The sequence below is a fragment of the Eleutherodactylus coqui genome, chromosome 7 (assembly GCF_035609145.1).
Source record: "Eleutherodactylus coqui strain aEleCoq1 chromosome 7, aEleCoq1.hap1, whole genome shotgun sequence".
NCBI lineage: Eukaryota > Metazoa > Chordata > Amphibia > Anura > Eleutherodactylidae > Eleutherodactylus > Eleutherodactylus coqui.
The window spans coordinates 185,625,364-185,645,883 of NC_089843.1; the positions used below are offsets into that span (position 1 = coordinate 185,625,364).

General features: G+C 48.3%; 1 protein-coding gene across 2 annotated transcripts in view; it reads left to right on the forward strand.

Annotated features, from left to right (window-relative positions):
• The first annotated feature begins 7,530 nt into the window (after positions 1-7,530).
• Positions 7,531-20,520, forward strand: part of PKD2 (polycystin 2, transient receptor potential cation channel) — a 36,768-nt gene continuing 23,778 nt past the window's right edge. For both annotated transcript variants that reach the window (XM_066574095.1, XM_066574096.1), the window contains exon 1: positions 7,531-8,151. In XM_066574095.1, the coding sequence (XP_066430192.1) occupies positions 7,656-8,151 (496 nt within the window). In that variant the 5' untranslated portion in view covers positions 7,531-7,655. The remainder of the gene's footprint in view (positions 8,152-20,520) is intronic.

The following is a 20,520-nucleotide window of genomic DNA, read 5'->3' on the forward strand; positions in this document are numbered from 1 at the left end:
GCTGCTGAGACCCTGTAGCTCTTTTGTGACAGGGAGCACCCGGCGGTCACGTGATGAGTGGCTCGCATAGTGGAAGTAATGCTTCCACTTTCACTCTTTGGTACATGGCACTCACTGTGGGGTGCAGTGAGCTTGCAGTGAGGACAAGTGTGGGACATAAGAGCCCCATTCTCAGGATCCGTGGGGTCTCAGCAGGGAGGCTCCCAACAATTAGACTTTTATCACCCATATGGATACGTGATAAAAGTTGATTTTGGTGCAACCCCTTAAAGCCACAGGACATAAGTTTACATCGTGATAGAGCAGTAGTTAAAGGGGTTGTCTCGCGCCGAAACTGTTTTTTTTTTTTTCAATAGGCCCCCCGTTCGGCGCGAGACAAACCCAAAGGATGGGTTAAAAAAAAATATATATATTACTTACCCGAATCCTCGCTCTGCGACGACTTCTTTCTTCCTTCTCCAAGATGGCCGCCGGGATCTTCACCCACGATGCACCGTGGGTTTTCTCCCATGGTGCACCGTGGGCTCTGTGCGGTCCATTGCCGATTCCAGCCTCCTGATTGGCTGGAATCGGCACACGTGACAGGGCGGAGCTACGATGACGACGCGGGACCAGCTCTCCGGCACGAGCGGCCCCATTCACAAGGCAGAAGACCGGACTGCGCAAGCGCGTCTAAAAACGCCAGAAGACAGCGAATTTAGACGGATCCATGGCGACGGGGACGCTAGCAACGGAGCAGGTAAGTGAATAACTTCTGTATGACTCATAATTAATGCACGATGTATATTACAAAGTGCATTAATATGGCCATACAGAAGTGTATGACCCCACTTGCTGCCGCGAGACAACCCCTTTAACACAACAAGATGTAAACTTACGTCCTGTGGATAGTGTGGCCTCCCGCTGCAGCAGCAGGGATCGATGAGAATATCGATCCTCACTCTGTAGGGCCAATGGGTTGCCATGGCAACCGGACGCCATACACTTCTGTCTGGACCTGCAATGCATTATCATAGCAATCAGAGCTTTTATGGTTCTCCTACAGGAACATAAAAAAAATTGGAAAAACCTAAAAAAGAAAAAAAAAGGTATTTGGTATCGCCGTAATCGTACCAACCTGCGGAAAAAAATGTATAATGTCATTTATGCTGTATGATTAACGCTGTAGAGAAAAAGAGAAACAGTGGCAGAATTGATGTTTTCTCTCCCTGCTCTCCAAAAAAAAATGTATAAAAGTTTTACAATACATTATATGTACCCAAAAATGGTACAAATAAAAAGTACAACTTGCCACGTCCAAAACAAGTCCTCATGTGGCCATGAAGACAGAAAAATAAAAAGTTATGGCTTTTGAAATGTGGAGATGAAAAATCCTAAAAATTATTGCGTTCTTAGGTCCAAAATAGACTGTGTCCTTAAGGTGCTAATATTTCCCTGTGTCCCTTTTACTACCTGTTTGTGGGGTGATTTGAAACACTCATTTTCAATTATAAAACGTTTATCACCTCACACCACCACACTAACACACAGTACATTACAAATACAGTAAAGCTCAGCAAGTGCTTATTGGATATGTCAGTTGTAGCAGAGTTATAGCAGTGTTGTGTCTATCCGATGCAGCAAAATTGAGTGTGTGTCCTATCAGATTTAGGAGTAAACTGACAGATCTGATATCAAAACTGCTACATTACTACTACCCCGCTTCTTCGAAAATAGGACCTACCCTGAAAATAAACCCTCCCCGATTTTTCAAAATTTTCGGGGAGGCTTGAAATATAAGCCCTACCCCTAAAATAAGTCTTAGCTGCGTTACATTAAAAAATAAAAAGGAATACTTACCTAGCAGACTCGATCCGGGTCCTCCTGCTGCTTTCCGGAGCTCCGCTGGGCGTCCAACAGTCCTCGTTCGCCTACAGAAGATCACTTCCTGGTTATGGTATTCATAAATCCCACCTCTAGGAAGCGATGGCTCTGACTGGTTTTGGAGCACTTCTCAGCCAATCAATGCAGTGCTTGATGAACCAATGCGATGGCTGTGATTGGTTCATCGAGCGCTGCATTGATTGGCTGAGCAGTAATCGAAAAACCAATCACAGCCATCGCGTTGTGGAGGTGGGTATTATGAATTGGCCAATCAATGCGACGGCTCAGCACGTTGGGGCTCCGGAGAACAACAGTAGGGACCTGGATAAAGCCTGCTATGTAAGTATAATAAGGCATCCTCTGAAAATAGGACCTAGTGCCTCTTTTGGGGCAAAAAGTAATATAAGACAGGGTCTTATTTTTGTGGAAACACGGTACATCTGGCAGTACACACACTCTGCTGCATCTGACTGACTCAATATTACTACATATAACAGACTCAGCACTACATCTGACATAGCAAACTCTGCTACATCTAATCGACTCAACACTTTCAGATGTAGCAGTGCTAGGTCTGTGTCTTCTTACATGAAGTGGTCATTCTCCAGTATTGATTCAGTCAGCTCTAGCAGAGCTGAGCATGGGCCCTGTCACATGTAGTTGTGATGCCTCACATATTTGATTTAGCAAAGTCGAGTCTATGGGATGTAGCAGAGCTGAGAGAGTCCTGTCAGGAAGCTGCTCTTCCCACTGACCTGGTTCTTATCAAGTTCACTTTTATTGCAGGGACACAGCATGGGCACACATCCACATCACTGTTTTCAATAATCCGCATGGTGATCGCATGCGTTTAGAGCTCCGATACCGCAGGTGTTTGGCCTGTAAAGTGAAATTAGTATGCCCACGAAAGATCATGTTACATATTCTATCAGTAAGGTATACTTTAAAAACCTCAAAGTAAAATAACTTCAACAGAGCTTACAAAGAAGTGCAGGGAGTATACCTTACCACCATGGTCTAATTTACTGTGTGAGAAGAGGCACGAAACTCCAGACTCCAAGTGGAAGAACCTCCTCCATGTGAGTCACCATCATTATATCATCCTTAGCTAGCACTGCTCCTATGCTTGACACCCTGGCAGGAACTTCTGGATGCCAGAGGGAGAGAATGAGGCCACAAGCAGTAACCAGACCCTACTACCAAGAGAAGCCTCCCTCCCCATAAACTGTGCTGGATGGGTTGCAACAAGTAGAGAAACCATGCACTGTTCTGGGAGGCAAGCAGCAGCCCGTACAGCACTACTGGGGTGGGGACCCCCTGGCTTAGGTGCCCTGTTGCAATCGACCACTATAGCTACATCAGCCATGTATCTTCTATACACTCTTTGTCAATAAAAATCCAGCCCCTAGAAGAAGTTGTTTTGCTGCAAAACTCGGCATGCAGTTACATAACAGGCAGATCTGCAAATGATTGTGGCATGCTTAGATAAACGGTCTTGCCACCTGACACCCCAAAAAATGGTTCCCTTCTTAGCCTATAAAAGCCTCTCAGAGGCTTCTTGTGTGTAGTGACCTCTTTCTCCACTTGTGTAGAGCTTGTTGACTACGTTGCAATCAAAGAGATTTTGCCCAGTTAACAGAGGGATGAATGCGAGAAGCTGGATGGTCGGATCGATGATATGCCAGCCACCTGGGCTGTTCTGACTAGACTGTTAGGAGGTGTTGGGACCGGTAGATGTATCGGGGCACGCAAGGGGATCGGGCTCAGGACGCTGTTGGCAGACCACCTGTAAAGAGGATTGTCTTATCATCCGACAAGCACTTGCAGCTCCCACTGTTTCATTGCCCTTCATCCAGGGACAGGTGGCGCCATCGTTACACCCGTGTCTGTTGGAAGCATTTCTAGGCGCTTGGCTGAGGGACATTTGGTCTCACGCCACCCATTACATGTATTGCTGCTGACAAAAACAGTCGCCTATAGTAGTGTCATGAACGACAAAACTGGACTGCTATGGGGTAAAACAGAGTTGTCGTCAGCGACAAATACAGGTTTAGTTTGGGCACAGGCGACGGCCATGTTTGTGTCTGCAGACCTAGGGGTGAGCGCCTCATTCCTGCCTTTGCTTTAGAGCAGCACACTGAAAATTTTGTTCATTTTGCCTTCCAAATAACGCAATAAAAGTGATCCAAAAAGCTGTATGTATCCCAAAATTAAACAAAAAGAAACTATAGCTCGTCACGCAAAAGACAAGCCCCCACTTAGTTCTGTCCATGGCAAAATGATAATGCGATGGGATTTTGAATGCAAGAATCTAAAAATAATAATTTTAAAAAGTGGGGTTTTATCAGTATTGTGCAAAAGTGGAAAAACCTAGAACATATGGCTATAGGCAGAGCCAAAAAGGGCTATCAGGCCATAGGCAGAGCTACAGAAAGGATGTAGGCAAACCCAAGAAACTGTAGGAAAAGCCCAGAAGCCATAAACCCCAAGCAGAGACCAAAAATTTCATTTCATTTTCATTCCACTTTGAATTTAATGAAAAAGCCTCTGACCTCTGTTATTGGGGCGCTGACTGCTGATCAGTTAGGGTCCCATGTTCGATGTTCTCTAACATCAATCGTCGCTCTGCGTAAAAGCAAAGGAACAACGTTCGTTAGTACGCTTCGACTTTTCTGAGTAGAACATTGCCCCATGTAAAGGTATCTTTAGGCCAGGATTTTTTTTTATTATAGATATGGCAAAATGGGGGGGGGGGGGGGGGGATTTAAACTTTTACTTTTTTAATAATTAATAAAGTTTTATTGATCTTTTTACTTTTTTTTAGCCCCCCACAACTAGCAGTGCTTTAATTGCTCCTGCAGTATGACGTAATGCTATAGAATTAAGTCATACTGCGATTTGACAGGCAGTCTATCAAGCCACACTACGGGGACGGCTTGATGGGCAGTCTGCTAAAGCAGCCCTGGGGCCCTTTCAGAAGGCCCCCGGCTGCCATGACACCTGTACAACTCCCTGCGATTTCGTGTGGGGTATTCGTTCGGGGGATTTAAATGCCGCTTGCAAAATTGACTGCGATCTCTTTTCATATATACCCCGACGCTGCAGAACATGTACGTCATTAAGCGGGAAAGGGTTAAATTTCCGGCTCAGCCTGTTAGCGACATTGCACATAAGCAATGTAAGTACAAGTGTACAGCATTTATTACACGCCCATAGAGAATAAGGCTCTATCATGTGTAATATGCGGTAAATTAGAACATGCTGCAGTCGTTTTTAGGCTGGGCTCACGCGGTCGTATGCGTAAAACCCTGCGTGAGTCCTGCAGGGTTTCTCCGCTGTTCGGCGTCCTATACCCGTGTTTGGCAGCCATACTGTACTTCACGCACACCATCATGTGCAGTCTTTCTGTTTTTTGTTAACATTTCCTGCACTGTCGCTTCGCAACGGCCCATATATACATATGCATATGGGCGGCATTGGTTGCGCGCTCATAGAGAACAATGGCGTCTCTCATGCATGACGATTATCTGTTCAGTCGCATCCGACCCTCGGTCACTCTATGTATTAGCCATCTTTTTCTTTGTTGTCCTGACCTTCTCTTGCCAGTGATCTTGCCAAGCATCAGTACTGTTTCCAGTGAGTTCGCGTGCATCATGTGTCCAAAAACAGAGAGCGGCGTTTGATGATTTTGCCCTCTAGTGATATTTTCGGACTGACGCGATCTAACACTAGTGTTACACTACCATGTTTGTTGTCATGACAGTCCAAGATATCCGTAACATTCCCCTCCAGCACCATAGTACCAAATGCATCAATTTTCCTTCAGTTTTCCTGAGTGTCCAGCTTTCGCATCAATACGTTGTTATGGGAAAGACGCTTGCATTGGCCGGTCTGGTTTTTGTTGCAATGCTAATATCCTTGCTTTTCCAGATCTTTTCTATTCTTTGCATTGCATTCCTACCAAGTGTAATCCGTCTCTTGATCTCAGGTCCAGATTGCCCATTGCAATCGATTTTGGATCCAAGGAAGATGAAATCTTGGACCGACTCGACTTCTTTGTGTTGATGTTTATGTTCACTGTACCGTTGCCTACCGCGGTCATGACTTTCAGGGTTTTTTTTCGACTTTCGTGCTGTTTCCAGTGAGTTAGCGTGCATCACGTAACCAAAATATGAGAGCGGCTGTTTGATTATTTTGCTCTCTAGTGATGTTTTCACAGAACATGCTGCGGTCTTTTTGGCGCTCGTGTATTACGCAATGCTTCCACGAAAACATGAACCGGTGTAAGGCAATATATTTGATTGCTTGTGAACTACCGCATACGGTAATCTTATGCGGGTGTATTATATGCAATAAAGCAAACCCGCTGGTGTGCGTGGGTAAAGGAAAATCAATGTACTTTCATCAACTCCGTTCACCATGAAATTATGCCCTGCCCTTACCCCTCATGTAAGCCGATGGTGGACCCTGAGGTACGCTTGTAGCAGCAGGTAATGGCCGTCTTCCTGGTCACTGTGCTGGATTTACCCTGTTGCTTGGACATAAGACTGACAAATAGACATTCCCCTTCCTATAGAGCAGCCATGGCTGCCGTGTGTTTTACCTCACAAATTACCTTTCCCTGCATGGGCGCCGGCTATGGAGGGGTTAACAAGCTGTGAGGAGAGGACGGCGCAGTGGCGATGGAGGGAGCCGGGCATGGCGTTGGCATGAGGGTGGGGGCGGGAGCTGGCGTTGGTACGGTGGGCGGGAGGCATATTAGCACTTTCTGCTTAGCTTAAGCAGCGCTGCTGATTAGAGCCACCTGATTGGCTCTTCGGCACCACGTGACTACACAGCGTGCACGCGCATTCCCTTCAGCAGCCGTGCACTACACACTACACTTAAAGGGGTTGTCCCGCAAAACAAAGTTGGGGTTATACACTTCTGTATGGCCATATTAATGCACTTTGTAATATACATCGTGCATTAATTATGAGCCATACAGAAGTTATTCACTTACCTGCTCCGTTGCTAGCGTCCCCGTCTCCATTGTGCCGTCTAATTTTCAGCATCTAATCGCCCGATTAGACGCGCTTGCGCAGTCAGGTCTTCTTCTTTTCTGAATGGGGCCGCTCGTGCCGGAGAGCGGCTCCTCGTAGCTCCACCCCGTCACGTGCCGATTCCAGCCAATCAGGAGGCTGGAATCGGCAATGGACTGCACAGAAGACCTGCGGTCCACCGAGGGTGAAGATCCCGGCGGCCATCTTCACAAGGTAAGTCAGAAGTCGCCGGAGAGCGGGGATTCGGGTAAGTACTGGACGTTTTGTTTTTTTTATGCCTGCATCGGGTTTGTCTCGCGCCGAACGGGGGGCTATTGAAAAAAAAAAAACCCGTTTCGGCGCGGGACAACCCCTTTAAGCAGCACGGGGTTAGGTTTAGGGTTACCTAACCCTAACCCCAACCCTAAACCTAACCCTACACCTAACCCTATACCTAACCCTAAATCTAACCCCGTGCTGCTTAAGTGTAGTGTGTAGTGCACGTCTGCTTAACTGTAGTGTGTAGTGCACGGCTGCTGAAGGCAATCCGCGTGCATGCTGTGTAGTCACGTGGTGCCGAAGAGCCAATCAGGTGGCTCTCTAAGCAGCGCTGCTCAAGCTAAGCAGAAAGTGCTAATACGCGGGCGGGAACGGGAGCTGCCCACCTCCGGATAACGGTGCTGACTGTGAGGAAGGAGGGCGGAGACGGCAAACACAAAAAGACCCTCTAAAGAGTAAAATGGCTGCCGGAGCTGTGCGCTTTACCGCAGTATGGTGAACCCCAGCAAAGTGAAGCCTCAGCCGGAGGGCGAGGAGAGGAGGGCAGCGCCAGCCGTCGCCTCCTCCTCTCCGACTATGCTGGAAATGAGTACCCTGCCCAAGCAAGACTTGCCCCCTGCCGCAGCTCCCAGGCTGCCACCTGGCGGTTCCACCCCGTCCCCCTTGTCTTCGTGCTCCCGTCAGGCATGGAGCCGGGATAACCCGGGGTTCGAGGCTGAGGAGGAAGAGGACGGCGAGGAGGGCATGGTGGTGGAGATGGATGTGGAGTGGCACCCCTCTGGGCCGGGCAGGAGGTCGTCCTCCTTGGTGTCCTCCAGCAGTGGGGGCAGCACTGGGCTTGGCGGGTATCCTCACCCCAACAGCAGCCAGGGGCATCGGGGGCGCAGGCGGAGGGGTGACCCTGGCGCGGGAGCCGGTAGAAGCGGGCAAGGTGCGGAGCCGCCAGCAGCGCTGCATGGAGTTGGCAGAGTCCTGAACACCTTGAAAGGTAGGCTGGCAGCAGCGAATCTTGACTATGTAGAGCGGCGCGGGGTCTAAGGTGCGTTTACACGGAACGATTATTGTAAAAAACAAAGTCGCTGGATGGTTTGAAGTGGAGCGATAATCGCCCGGTGTAAACGCGGCAAACGACTAACAATAATTTTATATGCTCATCGTTCATTTCAGGCAAGCACGAAAATCATGGTTGGCCGGTTCGCTAGTCGTTCGGTTAAATACCGATAGTTACCATTCACTGGCACGGTAAACTAAACGACGTATCTGCCTGTATAAACCGGCGGCACGAGCGGACATTATCAGCTCATGCGAACTATAAATCGCTCCGTCAAAAGCACCTTTAGGGATTGTTCACACGGGCGTAATTGTTTTTTGACCACATAAATGCGCTGCCGAAACGCTTACGCCCGTGTATTAAGTCCACTCCGCTGTGTATTTCTCTGCGCACAAAAAATCACGTAGCGAATATTAAACTAACTTACTTGTCCATCAATGGGAGCATTCTGGGGTGTTTCTTACGTGCGCAAAAAGTATAGTAAAATGTAACGTGCAAATGTACACGTAGATACCCTTGTGCAAAGCTGGCTGCACACGGGCGGATTGGCAGTGTAGAATCTGGAGCGGGCATCCGCCTCTGGATTCCGCAGCAAATACCGCCCATAGCATGCTATGGCAAAACGCGATTTCCTCTACATCAACAGAAATCGATTGCAGTTTTTCCGCTCATAGAGAAGAAATCGCAACATGCAGCGATTCTATGCGGCTTCCGTTCAGACAGCGTCCATTGAAGTCAATGGCAGCCGTCCGCGACCCTTCCTCTATCATCATTGCGGAAAGGTCGCGGGATCCACATCATCACCCAGCGACACCGTGGCATGATCTGTATTGCGCAGGCCGCACATCCGCAATACAAATCCAGACAGGTTTGCGGGGGTCACCGCCTGGGCACAGGGTTGGATTTCACTGCCCAATCCTGCATGCGGAATCAGACGCGGCCGTGTGCAGGAGGCCTTAAGCCAGGTTTACGTGGGCTTGTTTTTGTATTGTCCTAATAGCACAAACTCTGCATACGTAATACAGGTTATCAGGACCCATTGATTACATTGGGTTCGTTCACATGTGCGTAGTTTGCGTGAAAAAATACGCAGCATTCTCTATTTTCACCAAAATGGTCCATATTGAACATGATTGCCCGTTGAAATCAATGGAAGTATGTTTGCCTGCTTTTTTTTTCTTCTCTTTTGCGTGTACAAATAAGCAGTGCATGCACCCCCAAAAAAAGGCAAACACAATGCCAAGCGCGCAGATGCCCTTACTCCCGTGGCAATAACATACGCTGCAGTCTACTTCTGTTGCAATAATGCCCTAACTCTTTCCAGCACTGCGCCAATTTCACCACATGGAAATATTATGGCCATATCCTAGCTTTGGTGTTACTATAATTTTACTGTGATGTGGGGCCTATCGCAGTGGCGTATAGTCCTTCTGTATGTCATGGGCACGTTATAGCCTATGCATCTATTTACACGTGTTGGGTTTTCACATGGACTGATAGTTCATGTGAAAAACAATCACAGGATGTCCTTTTCTGTCCCTTATCACGGATCAGAACCAGACATGCAATGTCCACTGCACGCATGTATTGTACAGCACATGGATGTGTGTCTGTGTGCTGTCTGATGCCAATTCTGCAAGAGGCATCTCTGGCGCAACTTGTATATGCCCATGTAAATCAGCTTCTACATGTTCTGCACCCCAGCATGTGACTGTTGAGACCACCTATTGGCTGCAGCAGTCACATGATATCTGGATGTAAACAAAGGCCACCTATTGGCTGCAGCAGCCACATGATATCTGGATGTAAACAAAGGCCACCTATTGGCTGCAGCAGCCACATTATATCTGGATGTAAACAAAGGCCACCTATTGGCTGCAGCAGCCACATGATATCTGGATGTAAACAAAGACCACCTATTGGCTGCAGCAGCCAAGTGATATTTATATGTAAACAGAAGACAGCACCTGCTATGAGTAGTGTTTTTGTTTGTTTTCTCTTTTATTTATTTATTTTTTGGCTTTTTTTTTTTTTTCACCTTATGGCCGCCTGCAGACGAGCGGGTCGGATCCGGCGGCGAGAATTCTCGCTGCGGGACCCGACCCGAGCGCCTGCAGAGACGAGCGCATACTCGCCCGCGCCCGACGGCCCCGGCTCTTTCATGTGCCGGCAGCCGGCGCATGCGCAGACCGGAGCCGGCGGCCGGGTGAGTGACGTTTCTGTGCGAGGCTCTGCGAGCCCCGCACAAAAATAGGACATGCCGCGGTTTGTTTGCCGCGCGACATTTCGCGCGGCCAAACCGCGTCCGTCTGCATAGGAGTGCGTATTGTAATGCACTCCTATGCAGGCTTTGAGCGGCGGAAATCCCGCCGCGGGATTTCCGCCCGTGTGCAGGCGGATAAGGCCCCCTGCACATGGGCAGAAATTCCTTGGCGGGATTTCCTGCAGAATTTCTGCCCGTGCCCGCCTGCATAGGATTGCATTACAAAACGCAATCCTGTGCACACGGCCACAATTTGTCCGTGTAAAAACACGGGCGGAAAACAAAACGAGGCATGTTGTATTTCTGTGTGGGTCTCGCAGAGGCCCTCACAGAAATATCACTACCGATGTGCCGACTGAGCGGCAGCCGGCACATCACAGAGCAGACCTGGAAGCAGGTGAGACCCACTGGTCACTGCAGGGGCGCGGGTCGGATGCGGGATCCGCCCCGGCCGTCTGCAGGCGGCCTGTTACACATGCGATGCGCAGCCACATGATACGTGGTGAGTAGAGTCAATGGACTTTCATTTATCCATACACATGTGCGTGTGAACATTGCTTGTAGATACGCATGAGAATGAAACGCTGTCCATATGCAATATCTTGCATACGGGCGGCGATTCATACGCAAAAATAAAAGTAGTACAGCATAAATAAATAAATAAGGGCTCCTACGCACTAGGTTTTTTTTTTGTTTTTTTTTTAATGCTGCGATATCACTGCGTTTTTTTTTCATGCAAATGTCAATGGGACTTTCTAATGTTAAAATTGCATCGCACAAAAATCGCAAGCTTGTGTTTTGTGTGATGCGATCTTAAAGGGGTTGTCCCGCGCCGAAACGGGTTTGTTTTTTTTCAATAGGCCCCCCGTTCGGCGCGAGACAAACCCAATGCATGTGTTAAAAAAAAACAAAACGTTTATTACTTACCCGAATCCCCGCGCTGCGGCGACTTCTTCCTTATCTTAGCAAGATGGCCGAAGGGATCTTCACTCATGATGCACCGCGGGTCTTCTCCCATGGTGCACCGTGGGCTCTGTGCGGTCTGTTGCCGATTCCAGCCTCCTGATTGGCTGGAATCGGCACACGTGACGGGGCGGAGCTACGAGGACCAGCTCTCCGGCACGAGCGGCCCCATTTACCAGGGAGAAGACCGGACTGCGCAAGCGCGTCTAATCGGGCGATTAGACGCTGAAATTAGACGGCACCATGGCGACGGGGACTCTAGCAACGGAGCAGGTAAGTGAATAACTTCTGTATGGCTCATAATTAATGCACGATGTATATTACAAAGTGCATTAATATGGCCATACAGAAGTGCTGAACCCCACTTGCTGCCGCGGGACAACCCCTTTAACATTAGAAAGTCCCATTGACATGTGCAGTAATATCGCAGTGTTAAAAAACGCTAGTGGGTAAAAGCCCTTAGTTTGGAATTGTAGTAATTGTACTGACCCACAGAATAAAGTTAGCATGTCCGTTTTGCTGCAGTGTGTACACTCTAGAAACAAGACAACCCCCCCCCCCCCCAATAAAAAAGGCAGAATTGCACTTTTCTTTCTATTTTACACCAGTTATAATTACTTTTTACAGTTTTTTTCAATACTTTATATGGTACATTTAAATAGTACCATTGAAAATACAACTTGTCCCGCAAAAAAAATTGCCTCAGATAGCTATGTCGATGGTTAAATAAGAGTTATGATTTTTTTTTTTAAAGGCCGCCTGCAGACGGCTGGGAGTGGCAGCCGGCACATCACAGAGCAGACGCGGAAGCAGGTGAGACCCACTGGTCACTGCAGGGGCGCGGGTCGGATCCCGCTGTGAGAATTCTCGCAACGGGATCCGACCCGTGACCCCAGAGGGAACAAGTGCGGGTCTCACCTTCTCCCATGGCTCTGGCTCTCTTATGTGCCAGCTATCACCCAGCCAGCGCATGCACAGAGTGGAGCCGGCGGCCCGGGAGTGACATTCCTGTTCGGGCTTCTCCGAGACCCGCACAGAAATAAAACATGCCGCGATTTGTTTTCCGCATGGGATTTCAAGTGGATAAATCGCAGCCGTCTGCCTAGGATTGCTTTTTATAATGCAATCCTATTTCAGCTTCCACGGGTGGAAATTCTGCGGTAATTCCTGCCGCAGAATTTCCGCCCGTGTGCAGGTGGCCAAAAGGAGGGAGAAAAAAAATGTGAGGGGGATGGTTGTAATGCCCGTACAAAAGTGATCGTTCATCGTTGGCTGCACTTACACTGAACGATTAACATTCACTTTCGCTTGTTTGAATAATTTTTTTATTTAACAATCGTTTGTCTTAAAGCACCTTAAGGGTGTTTTCACACAACCGAGATAATTGTGCGATTTACGCCTGATGCGATAGTCAGTAGAAAAGCAGTTTAGGAAACCAGTGATTTACAACAGTTTCCTTCCCATCTGCAATGTTTCACTGAGGCGATGTTGAGACATAAAAAACTTGCAGCATGCTCTATCTTTCTGCGACGTGGGGCCTGCTTTTTATTGCAACACAATTAGCTTGCGATGCAATTTTAACATCAGAAAGTCCCATTGACTTTTGCGATAAAAGTCGCGGACGGCAGCAATGCAAGGTTTTTCTAAAACAAAGGAGGTAAAAAAAAATAGCATCGCTGACTCTCAAAATTAGCAGTGCACAAAGACGCAATTTTGACGCGATTTTTCTCGTGGCAAAATCGAGATCGCCCGTGTGAAACTAGCCTAAGAAGTATAACTCATCCTGCCAAAACACAACAAGCCCTCATGCAGCCAAATCAATGGAAAAGTTATGATTTTTTTTCAAAGGGGGGGGGGAAGTAACCATTTCAGAACCAGAGATTCCTGAAGTGTAAAGGGATTGGCACCTATTGGGGTAACGCCTGAGGTATAATCACCTGCAGCAGTTTATGACTGGCGCTTCTATTGCAGCCCGTAGTTTGTCGTGGCGTTCTACAAAGAGCAGAGACTTTCCAGCTCCCCTCAATAATCTGGCCGGCGGTGAGTGGCGTGCAGTCATGTTCCACTATATCCGTACATTTCATGAAACCAGAAGAAGTCTCCAGCTGAGAACAGTCTCTTTGCCGTGTCTACTTACAGGGCAGCTACCAATAGGTGGTGCTGGAGATCCGGTTGTCCTCCTTGTGGAACATGGAACATGCAAATTAGATTCCTTCAAAAGGGGGGAACAACCCATCTCTAGACAGACTGTCGGGGTTCTAGCCCCTCATCAGTACACAACAGGGTGCTGGTTGGCTGAAGAGTGTTGTCTACACCTACATCTCCAAACATCTGCTAGGTCTCATCAGTGAGAACCGGTACCCTTCTTCGCAAGTTATATCTAAGGGTGCTTTTACACAGGACGATCTGTCCCAGCCATAATCGTTCCTATGGTTTTACACTTTTTTTTAAATAAGCCTTATAAACAATGACTCGGAAATTGTAAGCCAAAGCCAGCAATACCATACATAGACAGCTGTTTCGGGTTTTTGCCCCTCATCAGTGTGCAGTAGATCTCTGGCTTGGCTAGCGGGAGGCCTATAGACATTTAATTTCCAGTCATTGTAAGGCTTGTTTAAAAAATCTGAGATTGATTTGCAGGAATGCTGCCTTCCACTAGGTGGCACGGCAGAGGTATTGTTCCATCTTCTCACTTGCATATTTCCCTGTGGAGCATGGATGGCCTTATAAGTCTCCCCATACCTTCTAGGCGCTCTCCTTAAGGAAAAAAAAAACTCTTCATGAAACTGAATGACTTCTTCGTCGTTCAGTCCGTGCATTTACACTGAATGCTAATTGTTCCGTATAGAAGCACCTTAAGGCTAATAAGGAGCAAGAAAACAGAAACCACCCGTCTACAGATGGATTACAGACTCCCTTTTGGAGTAGTCTCAGGTTTTGTTGGCATCAACTGATTTCCATATTTTTTTCCCATGGAGCACTGCTTGCAAATAACCCTCCGTATACCCACCTCTTTAATGAGAACCGTTCCCTCCTGAACTGAAGTGTGGAGAGCTGTTTTTCTATTTGCTTCTGTGAGTTGTGAGCTCTCAGCAATTCTTGATGTCTGTTTGCAGCTCACATTTTACATGATTTAAAGGACACTTTTTCATAGCTTGAAGTTAAAGAAACGCATATATTATTGGCCGCCATAAGCATTTTTTCTATGGGTTACATAGCAAAAAGAAGATTTTAATACCTCCCGACAGTTCTACCACCAACCCCTGGGGCAATATCTCTAAGCTCCAGAGAGGGGACCTCCATGTAGTCCAGTGATGATCAGTCAACCACGTAATGTTGACCTAAGATGTGGCACATACTGCAAACATGGGATGTAGGACATTGCTTGCAGTAACTGGTGGCTGCACACGCATGGTCTCTTTTCATTATAGTCCGTGTGCTGTACAATGCGCAAGAGACCGCATATTTGTATGTTCTAGTCTTGTGTAAGACTCGCAGGAATGTAGAACATGCTGTGAACTATTTCCGTTTTGCAGCATCGATGCAAGCAAAATTCCCTCTTTTAAATGCACTCATTGCAAATAATAGGTTGTATTTCATGCAAATTTAGTGCATCTCGCAACGCACAAAAGTCGTACGATTTTTCTTACAGTGTAAATGCACCCTAATGGAGCACAACGACATGTTAAGATACCATTTCTCGGCAAACAGGTACGCTGGACGTCTGTTGCACCTTCTACCTTCTTAGCTTTTCTAGTGTTTTTGTACGGGTGCAGAACATTCATAGCTCTCAATGTACCTGTCCAGTCCGTGAGGAGAAGGTGTAAGGATGACCATGCAAGGCTTAAAGAGGTTTGGTCATTTAAACAAAAAACAAAAAAAACAATACTTGCCTATTCCTCCCCAGGCAGCCTTCTTAGCGCATCTTTTCCTCACTGATCTACTCCAGTCACTGCATTTTTCTCACTAGTGACTTAATGTTCACTGCCTAGGAAGGAATGCCGATCTATTGCTGAGACTGCGCATGCGTGCTGTCTCACTGCAAGAGTTCATATACTATTGCAGAGAGACCCCGCACTTTCGATGTCTCGGCAATAGCTCAGCACTTCTTCTTCGTCACCAGAATTATTATTATTGGCCGGCTGGAGGTGAGGTGACTCGGGAGACTGCAGGAGTCAGGAGAAAATCGTCGAAGATCTGGTAAGAACACTGATGGGGAAGAATAGGTAAGTATAGAATTTTCCCTCCGACATCATGACAGCATACACCTGGAGGTTGCTCACCTGCTGACCTGATGGGACAGGAAGAGGCAGAACATAAAAAGCACCTCCCCTCCACCAAACACCAGTGTTTTTCCTGTCCCTTCAGGACAGCAACGGCAGAGCTCCAGCGACGCTGTCCCATGCCGGAGGAGGATTTACCGGCGAAGCGGCGGCGTTCTTCTTCGGGCAGCCCCGGCAACCCCAGTGGGAAGGACCCCATCTGGGCGCTTTCCGGGGACTGCGTGGGCCGGGGTCCAAGTACGGGCTGCCGGCACCACTGCGGCCGTCATTTCAGGCGGCGGCCGCCATCTCCGGTGGGCCTGGGTCCAAGGACGGACTTTCCGGCGCCACCGCGGTCGCCAACCAGGCGGCGACCGCCATCTCTGGGTCCCGGCTGTAGCGGGCGGAACACAAGGAGTGTGACGCCAGATGCTCCGCAAGAGGGCGTGGCCTCGATGGAGCGCACAAAGGGGGCGTGGCCTGGCGCTGCTTGGCGCCAAATTCAAAATGTAAAGCCCCTGCACCAGGGGGAGTCGGCTGGTGTTTTGTTTTTTCACGCTAGGAATCGATTCTAAGGACAGGAATGGATCCCACAAGCGCAGGATGTCGGCCAAGAGAGGACCCAGAGAATCTCCAAACTGTAAGTGGTCCTGTGGGCCAACCTACAGACACCTGCACTACACTTCCCTTACTAACAGAGCTCTCCCTTGTCACGTACGACAGGGATACTCAAAAACCTAGGGAGGCTAGGAGGAGAAGTAAAAAGCGTCATGTATGCATACAAAACTTGATGACTCCTATTCTAAAACATTATGCGCTTCCTGCTCAGCGAAAATTCTGCAGGAAGAAAAATCTTCCCCCATGTCTGAAATCCAGTCAGTTGTCCGGGAAGAAACAGTCCTACCTCTCGGACCTCCAACCAGGGCCCTTAGGGGCCACAAGAGGGTCTGCTCCAGCAGTGTTAGAGTCCGACTCTGACATGGCAGAAGAATTCGATCTTGTAGAGCTTGGAAGTGTCGCAGGGGGAGAAAAAATATCTCGTTTTTTAAAAAAAACAAACAAAAAAAAAAAACGCTAAAAACCTTGCACTGTGCAGGACGTCATGTTGCGAGTCTGCTTCCACAACGTAAATCTACATTCCCTGTAAACGCCACACTTAAACCATTGATCCTTAATGATTGGAATTGTATGGATCAAGCTCCCTTAATTTCTAAAAGAATTTTAGGAGTGTCCTTTATTGGCAGACAATGAAGTGGCTATCCTTGAGGAGACTCCATCTGAGGATACGTCCCGCTCAAAGGCAACAAAGTAGACATGACCATGCGTAAGGCTTGGTCCACGTCCAGCTTCATTATAAAGCTAATACTGCGGCCACCTTGGTGGCTCACTTTACTGCGGTTTGACTAGGTCAGCTTCTACAGTCTGCTTCGGATCTCAGGCAGCCCTATCCAACACGAGCAGCTCTTCTGCCAGCCCCGGTTGCCCCAGTGGGAAGTACCTCATCCGGGAGCTAACCGGAGACTGCGTGGGCCTGGGTCCAAGGACGGGCTTTCCGGCACCACTGCGGCAGTCATTCAGGGGTAAAGTAGTGGTCAAGAGACATAACCTCCAAAGATAGGTTGTGTACCCTACCCGTTCGGGGCGGCTAGTCATCAGACCCCGCAAAAAGCGCCTTAATTCCATGTCCCTCCTCTATAACATAAGTGGGGAATGGAAAGACCGGAGGAAGCGATAAGGGTCTTACTGTTGTCCCTCAACCTGCATCTTCATGCCCGCAGAAGATTAGTTCACTTCTGCACTAGTTGGAGAAACATAGCTACTGATGGTGCCTACCACACGCTGGGAAACGATCCTAATGACAGGAATCGATCCCACAAGCGCAGGCCTGGTGACGGAGGGGTACAAGATTTGAGCTAGTACCCCGCCCTCCAAATAGATTCTTTTTAACCTCAGACTGTGTGGGCCTGGGTCCAAGTACGGGCTTCCGGTTCTACCGTGACCGTCATCCCGGCACCAACCCTAGAGCAGGCTCTTCTTAAGGGTGAACAAATCGTGCTGGATATTGGTGCAGTTATCCCCATCCCTAAGACGGAATGGGGGAAAGGGTTTTACTCCCCTCTCTTTCTGAACCAGATGGCTCCCACCGATGGAGACGATCAGAACCGCAACCCCCCTGATTGGTAGGGATAACGTTATGGCTACGATTGACATAAAGGAGGAGTATTATCACATCCCCAATTATGACAACTCGCAAAAAGTTCCTAAATTTGCGCTGAGAATGGCGCCTTCCCTTTGGAATCTCCTCTGCTTCACGGAGCTTTTCCAAAGGGGTGATTGGAATGGTAGCCTTTCTGCACAATCGCGGGATTATCATCATCCCCCATCTGAAAGGGGGCATAGCTCAGTAGATGGTTTCCGGCTGGTGGCAGATCCCCTCACTATTCTGAGGTCATACTGGGGGTCCACGCTTCAGCTGTCTAAGGGTCTGAGCTGGATCAGTAATGATTTGAAATCCAACATGGATCCGGACACCAGGAAAAAATTCCTAGGAGTCATTTTGGATTTTCGTCTCCAATGTTCATCCCTCCCTCCTCTAAGGAAACAGCTCATTCTAGAGAATGTTCTGCTCTCTATAAAAAATCTACAGTTTCAATAAGAGGCGATGCGGATCCTAGGGCTAATGACTTCATACATTGGAGTGGTTCCCTGGGCCCAATTCCACAGCCGTGATCTTCAGACACTTATCCTCCAGAATGGGGACAAGTCAGTCCTCACTTGACAGGACAATCCCTATTTCCACTAGGGCTAGATCCTCACTCCGCTGACGGTTGTCCTCAGACAACCTTTTAATGGGGTAACTGATAACTGATGCGATAACTGATGCCAGCGCAAAAGGGTGAGGCGTCACCTTTGAAGGTGGCCATATACAGGGTACTTAGGACCCTCATGAGAGATCCAGGTTATCTAACGTTAGAGAACGTAATGAGGTTTGGGAAACCCAACGTAGCCTGCAAACTGTTTAGGGATGAAGCATGTGAGGATTTTTTTACGATAACATGATGGCAGTGCCACTCATTCGCCACCAGGGTTCCACCAGGAATCCTCTACTTCAGCATTTGGCGAGAAGGTTCCTTCAATGGGCGGAACTCACAACTAAGTAACTGTCGGCCTTCCGTATAAAAGGGGCCGAGAATCCAGTCGCGGGCTTTCTAAGCAGGAAGAAAGTAGACGCAGGAGAGTGGGGACTCCATCCCGAAGTGTCTAGCCTACTTGGGACAAATAGGGGGCACCCAAAATAGTTTTGTTTGCGTAAAGCGCAAATACCAATTGCCGTCTTCTCTTTTCCCGAGACTCGGAGAAACAAGCTTTAGGCACGGGCGCCCCCTCTCACCCCTGGGTTTGGGACTTAGCTTGCGCTTTTTCCCCTTTACCCCTGATTCCGCTACTCCTAAGAAATTACTGCGGCCAGGGCTGTCAGTAACGTTAGTAGCGCCTTATTGGCCCAAAAGACCTTGGTTTCCTCTCCTGAGATCTGTCAGTGGGAGAGCCTCTCCATCTTCCGTCAAGACTGGACCTATTGCTGCAGGGTCCTCTCCTCTACCCGGAGGTTCACAAGTTCAGGCTTACAGTCTGGATCTTGAACGGGTAAAATTCTTAGAAAAGGGTCTATCATCTAACGGGGTTTCCACTATGTGCGAGAGCCTTATGCCCTCGACGGAAAAGATTTATCCCAAAGTCGGGAAAAAATTCTCAGAATGGATGGGTCAGGACATCCAATCAGACGTTCGTAAAAATTTTAAATTTCGTCCAGGCAGGCCCGTATAAAGGGTTGAGTCCAGATTCCCTCAAAGCCCAAGTAGTGGCTTTGAGGGTATTCTTTGATCTCACGCTTGCTGAGCACAAGGGGATCAGGAAATTTCCTAGAAGAGCGAGTAGACTGCATCCATTCATAAAGCTGATGGTGCGCCCCCCTCCCCCCCGGGATCTGACTATAGTCCTTCAGGCCTTCTGCGATTTTCCCCCGTTTGAACCTATTAGAAACCTATCCATCGCCTTGCTGACGTACAAGGTAGCCCACCTTGTGGCAGTTATGTCGGCTATGTGCGTGGGTGAAATTCAGGCCCTTTCGCAAAGGGCCCCATATATGACTATGCACCCTGATGAGATTGTATTCTCCTTAGACCCTTCCCTCCAACTCAAAGTCTTGTCAGACTTCCACGGAGGCCAGCCAATAGTGATTCCAGCCTTTGTCTAAAATTTAAAAACGAAAAGGAGCAGAGGCTCCATAATCTTGACGTTAAAAGAGCTGCATTAGTGTACCTTGAGGCAACGGAAAGTTGCAGAAAGACTGACTAACTTTCGTTCAGTCTCAGGGGCAGGCCAAAGGGAAGGCCACTTCTAGAGATTCAATAAGCCAGGTGGCTCAGAAGAGCCATCCAGGAGGCCTACAAGGCCAAGGGCATTCCTCCCCCAGAAGGCTTGAAAGCCCACTTCACTCGAGTGGTGGCATTTTCCTGGGCAGAAAGAGCGCACACCTCAATCGAACAGACTTGTAACGCAGCCACGTGGACTTCTAGTCATACGTTTATTAAACCTTATAGGCTGGACATTAAAATCTAGTGAGGATGCAACCTTCGGGAGGAAGGTGCTTCAAGCAGTAATCCCTCCCTAAAAAAGCCCATGCCAGTTATTTGGTATTCCTCCAGGTGTATGCTGTCATGATGTCGGAGGGAAAACGGGAATTTTTCTTACCGATAATTCCCTTTCTTGAAGGCATCATGACAGCATACGGGCTTTCCCCCCCCCCCCCCCCCCCCC